Consider the following 13408-nt stretch of genomic DNA (forward strand, 5'->3'; position numbering starts at 1 on the left):
TAGTCTAGAGTGAGAATATTCTAAACAATAGAATCGAGAAATCTAGTCAGGACTACTGTGCAGTCTCATTAAAAAAAAAAATGCATGCTTATTAGCTGAGAAAAACTTCCATGCTTTTTACAATATTATCTCCCTCCCCCTGTTTTGTATCTTAAAAAATAAAGAGTTTTTGTTTTATGCTGAGGATCAGACCAAGAATTAAGTCAAATTTAAGTTCTTGGCTTGATTGGCCTTTGGTATTATGCGAACAACATGGGTAGAGTTTGCTTTTCTCCTAAATTGTCTTTTCTTATGTTTTAGGCACAGCAGAAAAGGAAACAGGTAATTGATGTTTGTGCATGCATGTGCCATTACTCCTAATGTGGTGCTGTTGTGTTTTGATATTATGAACAGCTCTTTTCTTTTCAGGGCTCCTATTAGATCACTTTAACTAAGAGATTGAAAATATTTTGATTGTATAAGAACTATTGCTAATGTTTTGTAGGAAAAATATAGGACATCTATCTCTGTAAAGGTTCAGTACTTTTTTGATATGAATTTAAAGTGAAATACCTGAGGCTGTATTAATGTTATGCATTATGTTTTAAGCATGGACACTAATCTTATTTGGAAGCTGTCACCAGTATTTGAAGGGCTCTTACAACTAGAAAAAGAGAAACCATCTTTCCTTTATTACTCCTTAAAAATAACATGAAAGTAAAAAGCATAAATGCTATTAAATAAAAAATAAGCAGCACTTAACTTTGAAAGTTGTTGATCATAGGAATGAGCTTATGAAATCCCAAATCAAGAAATTTCTGGGAAAGAGTTCTCTTGGTCTCTCAATTTTGAAAGGTTTTGTTGCTTTTTTCTAGTGTCACTTATCACAGTTGTAATTATTTTAATTACACATGCCACTGCCATAATTATCTGTTTATGCTGCCTATCTCTTCAGCTCCTTGAGGGCAGAGACTTTACTGAACTTGTAGTCCAAGGTTCCTGTTGTATTCCTAGCACCTAGGACTGCGCCACTGACACAAAGCAGGTACTTAGTACATTGGAGAGACAAGAGGTTAGTTAATTTCATCTGAAAACAGTGGAGGAGGAGACAAGTAATGAACCTTTCTGGTCCTAGTTTGCTTATCTTGGTCAAAGTTTGGATGCATTGTTATAAACAAGTTTGCTTGGGTTGTTTCTAACTGAAGTCTTCCATTATGGGCTTTTGTTTCTTTCACTACATTTTTCAATTCTTTTCCAGTATTTGACCCTAGAAGTAGTAACAAAACACTCAGAGCCAGGTAAAAGGGGAAGAACTCACCTACAGTGATCACTAAAGTACACTTTAGAAAAAATAAATTAGAAAGCATCTGAGACTTGCTAGTCCCTTTTATGACAGCCCATTGTGATAGAAACAGTCCCATGCTCTTTAACAAACTTTTTCACAACCTCTTATAGCATTTTCCCCCTCACAGAATTTCTTGTTTTATAGTTTGCACAGAAGTCCCGGGTTGTTAGCAAGCTCTCCCACTGCCAGAGAGTAAATTAGCAGGCCAGCTGGGACCAGAGTCAGGTGTCCTGATCCCTGTCCACAGAGGCCCCTCTCCTTCCCCTATGAAATATGAAGGGGTCGTAGTGCATCTTCATGAAGGATGAGACTGAAGCCCTGTTCCTATTAAAGAAGCCCCCCAAAAGGAAACTTGCTGTCCCTGCGTACCTCACTTCACAGGTATTTAACACTCACACCACTGCCCAACTGCACAGCCTGACTCTAGGAAAAACACCTTTTAAAAATTAAATGCTTACCTAGAGAAGAGAAAAAAAATCAGTGTAGTCTCAGTAATTTAAGTGGATGGAGGGGAAAGCTAATCTCAATTGAAGGATGTTCTCAAGTAACAGAAGGAAGGTTTTTAAGAAATGTGGTTATATTCCTGTAGTTGCATTTGGTTGCAAGTTAACAGGGTTATTTAGAAATGTTTTTGGTGTATTTTTAAAAATGAGAATATCAGTTACATGTGTAGGAGCACAAATGCTTGTTAAGACTTTCAAACAGCACTCTGTTGAACATTATAATCATTATCCATTGTTAGCTTGTAGAGAAGAGTAAAATTCTGTCCAAGATTTATCATAATTTTTGTCATCTATTGACTGCCTATTGCCCCAGTGTTTTTATTTACATTGCTGCAGTAGTTTTTTAACTCTTCAAAATAGATATTTTACAAAAGATTTTACTGAGACTTCAGAAAAAGTTAGCAACTTGCACAAGGTTGTTCTCTTGTTAAAATTCAACATACCTGAGATTCACACCCATGTCTCCCAGACCCCAGAGCCCGCTTCACGCTCTTCTCCGGCTGCCCTGCCTTTAAGCCTGTCTGATTGGAAGCAATGGCATTTTTATACTAAATGGCCACATCACAAAAGTCATTTTTTTCCAAAATAATTATATTTAATAATCAACCTTTATGCACACTTACATGTATTTACTTATTTCTTACAACTTTGTACAATAAATACCATTATTATTATTACCTTTTCAGGAATCTGAAGTAGAGAGGTAACTAGCTACCAGCTGGGCTCTAGCCACATAGCTGGTTAGTGGAAGATTAGAACCACTGTCTAAAAGTTACAATAACAGAGCTACCTTCTTATTTTTCTATTTCTTCTTCTGTCCCCTTTCTTGGTAAGCTTGTATAGTTAAATATGCACTCAGTTCAAACGAGTTAAAAAGAGTATGGAATGGTGCTCTCCACAGAAATTGACAGAAGCCATATATGTAACTTAAAATTTTCTGGTTGTCACAGTAAAGAGGTAAAAAGAAACAGGTGAAATTAATTTTAACAATATAGTTTATTTAACTCAATGTATCCCAAATACTGTCATCGTAAAATATATTCAATATACAAGATGATTGAAATAGTTTACTTTTTTCATACACTGTCTTTGAAATTCGGTGTGTATTTGACTCTCACAGCCCAGCTCAGTTAAGAGTAGTCCCTTTGCGAGTACTCATTTGCCGTGTGTGGCTAGTGCCTGCTGAATTGGACAGCACAGGTTCCTCATGTAAGGCTAAGCTGGGCTCCAGAATCTGGATCTTTTATTTTCCCCACACACCTTCAGTGTCAGTGGTTGAAAGATTAAAATGTGCAACCTCCCTCCAACTCAGAGCATCTCTCCCTCTTTCCTGCTCTATTTTTCTCTATATCACTTATGATTTAACATATGATATACCGGTAATTCATTCATCCAACTGTTGTCCTAGAAAGTTAGCCCCACAAGAGCAGGGCATTTGGATTTTATTAGTTGCTACATCTCCAGTGCCAAGAAAAGTGCCTGGTGCACATTCAGTATCCAATAAATATTTGTTGAATCCATGAATTGAATACATGGCACAAAAAGTGATCATGCTATTTATAGCAGAGAGAACATCTGTAAACTGGCAAGCTGGCTTGCAAAAGGTCATTCAAACCAATCACTGAATAATTAAAAATATAGAGGAAAACTAACCACTTAAAAATAACAAGATGGAAAATATGGAAAAAATGAAACCAGGATTTCATGTTGTTGTTGGGGTAAGGGCAAGGGGCAGAGTTATAGATCACAATTGTATTAACAATATCTAGTAATTTAACCTGTTTCAGTTCCTATAACATCATGCTCAGTTTTGAGTCGTTATTCTCTTTCATCCTTGGGAATTCTTCAAATTCTCTATTGGCAGCTTAAATTTGTAAAATAAATGAATTTTACAACTTTGAAATAGATGAAATAAAACAAGTTAACTTTGTCTAAATGCCTTTTTTCTTTTTGGGGGAACTAGTTGCATGTGTTTTATGAGAACAGAGAGTTTATTTTTAGAACATAGAATTTCTAGGAAGCTTTTTTTTTTAATTTTAATAAATGTTTGAGATTTACACTATTTTCTCAAAGTTTTCTTTTTTGATTTAACATAATCATTAACGATGCTATTTATGTAATAGTACGATCCTTTTCATTTATAATCTGAGATTCAAAATGATACTGAGACTTCATTTTCCTAATTGACTTTTTAATCACATGCCAGTTTTGCTATTATTTTTAAAGAAGAAACAATTTGTTCTTCAATCTGAGGAATGTCTTCTAGACAACAGCAACCATAATACATCTAATAACAGCCCCATCTTTCTCCCAAAAACTATGTATCATATAGTGACTTAGGATAAAAGAGGTGAGAACCGCAACTTAGAACTTGCCTTGACCTGAGATCTTTTGCATTGACTTAGTTCTCAGTAGGTTTATTTTGAATACGGAACAGGGAAGTGCCTGGTGCATATTCAGTATTTGATACAAAAGGTAGTGTGGAATGAGCAAGCAAGGTCTTTGTGCAGTAAGGCTCTGCCTGGGCCTTGTGGTTGCCGGGCTCCCCAGTGTAACCCCCAGTGCTCTCGTCTTCAGTCTCAGTTGGACAGAATGGAGATGGTTTCCCAGAGGGCTGCTGGCTGCTGGCTCTCTTTGAGAGAAGTTGCACTGAGGCAGTCCTTACATCATTAGGATGTGTTTGCCATCTGGGTGGCATTTTAATTTAGCACTTCATTGTCAGTGTAGCGATGAATAATAAATAAATAAAATCTGTTCGCTTAAGGATGTGTGTTTAGAAGGAGTCCATTTCTGTTTCTGAGTCACCCAATGATTTAGGGACAAATTGATTGATGCAGTATCTGACTCTGAAACGAAGAATGACTTGACTTTTTCACTGGAATATTTGAGAAAATCATATAAATCTGTAAAAAAATTTAGTTTGTAAAGTAGTGTGTTTATCCATAGTGAAAACTCATCACTTGAGCTATTCTGGTTTAGTGTCTGTGATCATCCAGATAGAAACCAAGTTAAAATTTATTTTTGTACTTTATGTAAAGAAAAGCTCTGAGTATTTTTCTGACAGTCAATGAACTATTTAAATTATGTAAGAAGATACTTTTTCTTTTCCTTTTTTAAGATTTAATTTATTTTTAAGGACGAGAGAAGGGAGGGAGAAAGAGGGAGAGAAACATTAATCTCTGGTTGCCTCTTGCACACCCCCAACTGGGGACCTGGCCTGCAACCCAGCCATGTGCCCTGAATCAAACCTGTGACTCTTTGGTTCTCAGACCAGTGTTCAATCCACTGAGCCACACAAGCGAAGGCTGATACTTTTTTCTGTTGGCAATAAATTACTTTGATTTCCATCATATAAGATACAATTGAAATGTTAATTTTAAACTATTCTTATCAACATTTTGAATTAGATGGCTTTAACACTGCTTCCCTGCCACGCCATTAGCTTAATTTGTATAATTTACACACCACAAAGTATTAATACCATGTTCCCTATGTAAGAATTATGAATCACTGTAGCCTTTTTCACCTCTGATCTGGAATGAAGGATGATTTCTAGTCTGTTTATTTGCTTGCTTTTCTCCCATCACCTCACTAGCCATTCAAGACAACAACCAAACAATACATAATTTGCATTCACACCAATAAGTTAGCTCATGACAATGTTGACAGATTATTCCTATATATCAAAAGATGTTTGGGGGACATAATAAACAGGAATTACAAGGATCATCAACTAGAAGAGGCAAATGAAGACACTATTTGCTTATGTCTGACAGTGCTTTAAAGCTCTGTGTGTGCCTTCCATTAGCGTATAACAGAGGAAGTGTGTTGTGCAGTGTCTCAGTCACTCTTTACACATTCAGGTAACTAACTCAGTGAAAAGTCAAGTGAGGACATGAGGCACACCCTTGTACACCCGTGGCAATGTGATGGTAATGCTTGTGACACTCTTGGGGCCTCTGTGATCAAAGACAGGCATTCTGTCAACTCCAGACAAACCATGAAGATGTTTAAGGACACTGAGCTCTCTCCCTCTAGAATTGGCTCTGAGTCTGCATTCCTTCAGCATCCTTCCTGCTTTATCTGAACTGAATTCTGAGAAAGCATTGGTCCTTGTGAAGCAACTTCTGGCAGTCCTGTCATACTGTGCTCTGCTTTGGGTTTTCCATCCTTATGCTGGAAGTGAACCTGCCAGCCTGGACCATTTGTCAGCCTCTGCCGAGGTGTTCAGTGACCTAAGCAAGAAGCACCTGTCCTTGACCCACAGTCTCGCTCCTTATTTTAATTTAATTTATTTTTGTAATCTGAGTTATAATAGATAAGGGCAATTTCAGTCAGGGATGGTCACAGCTCATTCCATATAGAAAAATGAAAACTTGATTCAATCTTGAACAATGTTCTCTTTTCTGAACCGGCTATCATAGGAACTGGATCTTAAGTTGAAACAACACCTAACTTATGGTGTTTGAGGGCCGGCACTTCCTTTGAACGTTGTGAGCATAGTGCTCATAGTACACAGCTTTCTAGCTCTGTACCTAAAACTTATTGGCTCCATAGTTACCCATATCTCCTATTCTCCAGCATCTGGAGATACGAGGTAGCTTCCTCTTTAAGACTGTCTCTTCCACCTGTGATATTAACCCCAGTTCTATCCACCTCTTCCTGGATAGATTTTACTCTCCCATATATCTCTTCTTTTTTCTGTGGCTTTTATCTGTCTTCTTTCTATATATTTCCCTTCCATCTGTAGCCATGTTGTCTTTTTAAAAAACACCTTAACCTGAACTATACATCTCTTTCTGAACACCATCCAAAGACCAATGTATAGCTGTCCATTAGTATCCAAAGGGGATTGCTTCCAGGATCCCTTGTGGATACAGAAATCCATGGATATTCAAGTTCCATTTGTAAAATGGCATTGTATTTGCATATAACCTAAGTAATCCTGAATTATGCTTTAAATCACCTCTAGATTACTTATACTACCTAATACAATGTGAATGCTATATAAAAGATTTTATACTGTTATTTAGGAAATAAACACACAAAAAGTCTGTATATGTTCAGTACAGACACAACCATTGTAAGCCTATAATTTATGTAATATGTATCAGCAGCAATGCCCCTGGCTGGTTTGGCTCAGTGGATTGAGCGTCGGCCTGCGAGCTAAGTGTCGCTGGTTTGATCTTCCAGTCAGGGCACATCAGAGAAGGAAAACTCTGACTCCAAAAAACCTCCGCTGCCTTGTGGCATACCTCTTCAGGGAAAGGCTAAGGGAGTAAACCCCGACAGAAAATCCGGAGCCGGAGTCCCTAAGGCAGTTTGACGTTGTAGTCAACACCGGCAACTCCTGCGGCGCACCTGAAGCCAAGCTGTATTGACTCCGTCTTTCCCTTGGACCCTTCAGCTGCGAAGAGAGGGGGGGTCTGCTGCATGGGCAACAGCAGACCCTCCATATCACCCTGCCCAGGCTCTGTAGCTTCAGCTTCACTGGAGAGGACACTCCAGCGTCATCGCAAGATGTCGATTCAACACGGGAGGAGACAGATACCGTGTCACTCCCGAGTTGGACTGCACAGCCATTCTCGGCGGTGCAGATAGACTCTTAAGAATCTACACCATCGTCTCTCGAGACAGACGGCTGCCGACAATCAGCAGCAATGTAACAGTTTTCTCTGAACATTTTCTATCCCCAGTTGGTTGAATCCATAGATGTGGAACCTCAGATACAGAGGGCCAACTGTATACACTCAACTACATTTCATTTATGTTCAGTTCTTTGTCCTAAGACATTGGGTTTCCAATATCACTCACCTTTCTGGTGGGAGTTAGACCAGCCTGCATTATGGCTGGTCAAAGGGAGAGTGGAAGGGAGGAAATCTTTAAATTCTTTGCTTTGCTTTGCCTTTGAATAATCAATCCTTACCTTTGCCCAGTGGCCAGTTTTGGTAGCATTATCAAGATGTGGTTGCAGTGAGGTGTTGGAAACAGGAGCGGGCTAAGGCACCCTCAGGCAGTTACTCCTTCACTCGCATTCAAACCCCTTAGCTTCATGAAACGCAGCCTACGGAGACCACTGGCCAAATGCTGCTGCTTTGTATCTAACAGGTTAATGGTGACTCCCTGTCAGTAGGATTTGCCTAATTGATGAATAGGAAAAGGAAATTATTGTATTGGTTCTGTATTGCCTGGAACACTCTGCTCAAGACCTTAACCTTCTCTCTCACCCAAGTCCCACAAGGACCTGTACAGGCAAAGGCCTGTACATCACCCTGTCTGCAGCACCCCCAAGCAGTCATGAGCCAAAATAACTAGACTTCTCATAAAAGACAATAAACTAAATGATATCTACCATTTAGAACTTACAGAACAAGTATTTAAATTGAGCATAATAAATAGTCTCGAGGGAATACAGGAAGATGCTCCAATATAATATAAGAATAAGTCATTAAAAACCAAGTGGAAATATTGAATATGAAAATAACACAATTGTAGAAAAGATAGGATACAGAATGACTACAGCTGAAGGACAGAATTAAAAAGGCAAGACATCTTAGTATTATTATGAAGATAGTTTTGACCTCATAGATCCTCTAAAGGTCCTGGAGATCCCCAGTGGTCTGTGGACAACACTAAGAACTGCTGCTCCACACCATCAATGAAGGAGCTAGAAAATAGAAACAAAAATAAGGTACCTTTCATAGGAACAACCAAACTCTAAGGTATCCAGGAATTAACTTCACCAAAAGCATGTAAACTTCCTAGACCTCTATAAAGAAAAATTTGAAACTAAAATAAAGGTCATAGAGAGTAATTGAAGTGGCAGTGCAGGCTGTAAGAGGGATGACGTGATAGCATAATAAACTCTCAAGTTAATCTATAAATTCACTGCAATGTCCATTAGAATTTCACTTTTTTAAAAGAACTAGATAAATTTACTTTAAAATTTAAATGGAAGAATAAAGGGTAAAGAATAACTAGGGCAACTTTAAAAGAAGAAAGAAAAGAACAGTGTGTGGGGACTTGTCTTGCCAGATACCAAGACAAATTAGACTACCACCAAGGCCCACAATAAGGCAGATACACAGAATAGAAGTAGAGACAGACTCGTGTAAAGTAAATTCTCAATATTCTCAATAGGTTCTGCAACAATAAGCCAAACAACATACAGTGAAACCAGTTTTACCACAGGCTATTTGATATAAACAAGGACTAATTTCATCAACATAACAAAACAACATGGAATGGAATGACATTATTCAAGGACCTGTTGTGTATATGGGAGCTTGATGTCCTTCATCTAGTAAAGTGAGACCAAGAAACAGTGCGGAAAGGTTGGGTTGTAATGGAGGTATTGTTAGAGAGATCAGCCATCTGGATAAAAATAAACTGAATTTCTCTCTGCTAGAAACATGTCTCCAGACAAAATAAGAGAACTCAGTGTAATGGAGGAAATATTTACCACTATAATTGAACACTTCTCTTTATTTTACCTCTTCCCAATTAATATTTTATCTTTTTGCTTCCTTGATGATTTTCCAAGTTCACTTAATATCTATTTCAGTTGAAACAAAATTGTTTTAACTGTCCTAGAAAACATAACATGATCTATTTTAGTTAGTTTATTTTCTACATAGAATTTTCAAACAACCATTTATGCTTGAAAAAAATCCTTCACATACTCTGCAGTGATGTGTGACAACTCCATGAATCATATTTTGATGCACAGATTTGACAGAAAGATGATTCATAAAATCTGTGTTAACTGCACAGGGAAGTACACCAGGAGTACTTAATTGAACATACCCCAGATCCCACAGGATCTGGAAAAAAATTTATGTTCTTCTAAAGCTTCTCTTTAATGAATATTTGCCTTCTATAAAAATTCTTAGAACATAAGCACCTCCTGAGCAAACAGAACATTTTATGTTGCGTATCCTTCACTGTGCCGCTTACTGAGAATCATTCCCTTGGCCGTGATCTGTAATACTCTGAACAGCTCTTGGTAGAATCTTATCTCATTCTTCTGAAGATGCATGGAAATCTCATTACAAGTGTTCAATATCTGTTGCCTAAAAGGTCTCAAGAGTTCACTTAGCTCACTTGACAGTGTGTCATGTATCTGGGGTTTATTTATTTTTTGCTATTATATGAAATGTAATTTGCAATCTTGAAATAGCAAGCTTTCTCCCTTTTATGAGCTATTTTGTAGAATTTATCATTCTTCAACCCCAGAGTTTGAAACCAACTGATGGATGACCCTCTCATTTACTTATTAACATGTGTCAACAGGTAAACCCAGTGACATAAGCAGTGTGGCCCCTGCAACACATTGTTAATCCAAATAGTTTAGATGTATTAAGAAGTGTTTTCCAACTGGACCAAAACAGAGTAATGCAAAGTGATAGATTTCTACCTCTATTTCTCAACAGGATTTGTAAGTACTCAAAGCCTAGACAGTTTTGGAAATTAGAAAGGGTTCATTACTGTGGGTCATATAGCTAAGTGGCCATATAGCTTCAAGCACTAACTTAAAAGGTCTAATCAAAGCATTGTAATGCCAGATTTTTTTAATGTAAAGAGGGAAGCCTATAAAATATCCCTGAAGCATACATATGCATTCACAGTGGCTGGCGGACACAGGATGTTAAAACTGTAGACATATTTAAGATGTTATTGAGCCCAACACTTCCTCTACACTTAGTCTTTATACTTGTCAATTTAGGAGACATTCTCCAAACCTTAGCACCAAATATATTATTACTACTGATGCATGAGTAGGCTGCCCTAATAGATATTTTTAAGTATATTTTATTGATTATGTTCTTACAAGAGTCCCAATTTTTTAATCTTTGCTCCCCTCTGCCCAGAAACCCCCTTCCTTTCGGCAATCCCACCCTCCTTAGTTCATAGCCATGGGTCACACATATAAGTTCTTTGGCTTCACCCTTTTCTATATTATTTTTAACTTCCTTCTGTCTATTTTGTACCAACCAATTATGCTTCTTAATCCATGCACCATTTTCCCATTTCTCTGTTTTCCCCATCCAAGCTGATAACCCTCCAAATGATCCCCACACCTCTGATTCTGTTCCTATTCTAGTTTGCTTAGTTGGATTTTGTTTTTTATTTTTTAGATTCAGTTGTTGATAGTTGTGAGTTTGTTGTCATTTTAGTGTTCATAGTTTTGATCTTCTTTTTCTTAAGTAAGTCCCTTTGACTTATTATATTTTATATAATAATAGCTTGGTTATGATGAACTCCTTTAGCTTTACCTTGTCTGGGAAGCACTTTATCTGTCCTTCCATTCTAAATGACAGCTTTGCTGGATAGAGTAATCTCGGTTGTAAATCCTTGCTTTTCACCACCTTGAATACTTCTTGCCAGCCTCTTCTTGCCTGCAAAGTGTCTTTTGAGAAATCAGCTGATAGTCTTATAGGCACCCCTTTGTAGGTAACTCTCTGCTTTTCTCTTGCTGCTTTTAGGATTCTCTCTTTATCTTTCACCTTTGGCATTTTAATTATGATATGTCTTGATGTGGCCCTTTTTGGGTCCAGCTTGTTTGGGACTCTCTGTGCTTCCTGGACTTGTATGTCAATTTCCTTCACCAAATTGGGGAGTTTTCCTTCATTATTTTCTCACATAAGCTTTCAATTTCTTGCTCTTCCTCTTCCCCTTCTGGCACCCCTATGGTTTAGATGTTGGCACGTTTAAAGCTTTCTCAGAGGCTTCTAAGCCTCTCCTCATTTTTTTCAATTCTTGTTTCCTCATTCTGTACTGGTTGACTGTTTTTTTTCTTCTTTATGTTTCAAGTCATTGATTTGAACCCCAGTTTCCTTTCCTTCACTATTGGTTTTGTGTGGATTTTCTTTCGTTTCATTTAGCACAGCCTTCACTTATTCCCCTATGCATATGCCATACTTAAGCATATCTGTCAAGCCTATGAGCATCTTTATTACCAGTCTTTGAACTCTGCATCTGTTAGGTTGGCTCTCTCATTGCTTAGTTCTCCCACTGGAACCTTGATCTGTTCCCCCTTTTGGGCTATACTTCTCTGTCTCCTCATCTTGACAGGCTCCTGTGTTTGTTTGCCCCTGTGTCCCAGGTAGAGCTGTTGTTCCTTTTACGTTGTAAGGGGCGGAGCCTTAGGTATTCGTCAATAATGGGCGACCTGTTTCACCATGTTGTGGCACTGTATGTGGGGGAGGGGTCCGAGAGGGAACAATGCCGCCTGCCCAGCACTCGCCCCTTTTCCAGGCACTTCTCCCACTTTCGCACTGGACTGTTGCCCTTCTAGCTGCTGCCCTGGCCGTCATTCCCAGAGTCGGTGGGTCTGTGTATGTTCTAGGACCATGGGGGCCCTTTAAACAAGCGGATTCTGCTGGGACAGGCAATTTCTGCCTCCACCCCAACACCCACTGGTCTGCACAGTCAGAAGCAATGAGGCTTGATTTTCCCTGGTGCTGGGACCTTGAGCTTCGAGGTCCAGTGAGGAGCTGGGAACTCTCCCCAGGTGTCCCTCCTGCCTTTTCAAAATGTGTGACTACGCTTTCCACCGGCCTGCTCCTGCTGCTGCTGCTGCTGCTGCCGCCACTGCTGCCACTGCTGCCACTGCTGCTGCCACCACACTGCATCCTCTCCGCCCTTCCTGCCTGTCTGGATGAGTATTTCTTCTTTATATCTTTGTTTGCCAGGCTTCCATGCAGCTTGATTTTCTGGAACTTCTGGTTGTCTCTAGTTTTGAGGTATTTGTATTCCTTCTTAGTTGTGGAGGGAGACACAGCGTGTCGGTCTAGGCCTCCATCTTGGCTGGAAGTCCTTCTTTCACTTTTTATGGAACTGGTGCCTTTCTGGTTGTTGCCCTGGCCATTGTTCCCAGAGTGGGTGGGTCTGTGGATGTTTTAGGACTGTGGTGGCCCTTTAAACAGGTGGACTCTGCTGAGAGACTGGCAGTTTCTTCCTCCACTGGTTTGCAGTCAGAAGCAATGAGGCTTTATTTTTCCTGGTGCTGGAATCATGAGCTACGTGGTCTGGTCTGTTGCTGGGAAACTCCCCAGGTGTCCCTCCCAACTTTTTAAAATGTGTGACTGCGCTCTCCACTGCTGCCGCCACCATACCGCATCCTCTCTCCCTGGCTCCACCCCTCATACCTGTCTGGATGAGTATTTCTTCTTTATATCTTTGTTTGTTTGCAGCTCAGTTTTCTGGAACTTCTGGTTGTCTCTAGTTTTGAGGTAGTTGTATTCCTTCTTAATTGTGGAGGGAGATGCAGCATGTCTGTCTAGGCCTCCATCTTGGTTGGAAGTTCCCCCTAATAGATATTATGTGTCAAAGGAAACACATACAAACAGACATTAAGATCTTTGGCTAAATTTCTTAGCACCCCAGGCTCTAAGTCTTTTCAAATAATATCTTTCTTACTGTGGTTGCTGTGTTCAGGAAGCTTTTCTTTCCTTCTCCTGCAGCTTGCCTCCCAGGCCCACTCCACAGGGCCCATCTTCACCCACCATTTCACTGGATCCTGCCTTGCCTGACCTCCATGGTTCAAGGGCAGACTGAAGTGGGATTGGTAGGCTTGGTG

The 13408-nt window shown here is 39.3% G+C and overlaps 1 protein-coding gene across 10 annotated transcripts in view; it reads left to right on the plus strand.

Moving 5' to 3' along the window:
• The window catches only part of CADPS2 (calcium dependent secretion activator 2), a 689394-nt gene that overhangs the window by 558681 nt on the left and 117305 nt on the right, over positions 1–13408 (plus strand). For 6 of the 10 annotated variants that reach the window (XM_090287420.1, XM_090287419.1, XM_090287416.1 and 3 more), the window contains exon 17: positions 301–321. The exons of the other annotated variants lie outside the window; for them this stretch is intronic. In XM_090287420.1, coding sequence (XP_090143546.1) covers positions 301–321 — 21 coding nt within the window. The remainder of the gene's footprint in view (positions 1–300; positions 322–13408) is intronic. 10 annotated transcript variants of the gene reach the window in all.

The sequence above is a fragment of the Furipterus horrens genome, unplaced genomic scaffold (genome assembly GCF_987537825.1).
Source record: "Furipterus horrens unplaced genomic scaffold, mFurHor1.1.pri manual_scaffold_9, whole genome shotgun sequence".
Taxonomy (NCBI): Eukaryota; Metazoa; Chordata; class Mammalia; order Chiroptera; family Furipteridae; genus Furipterus; species Furipterus horrens.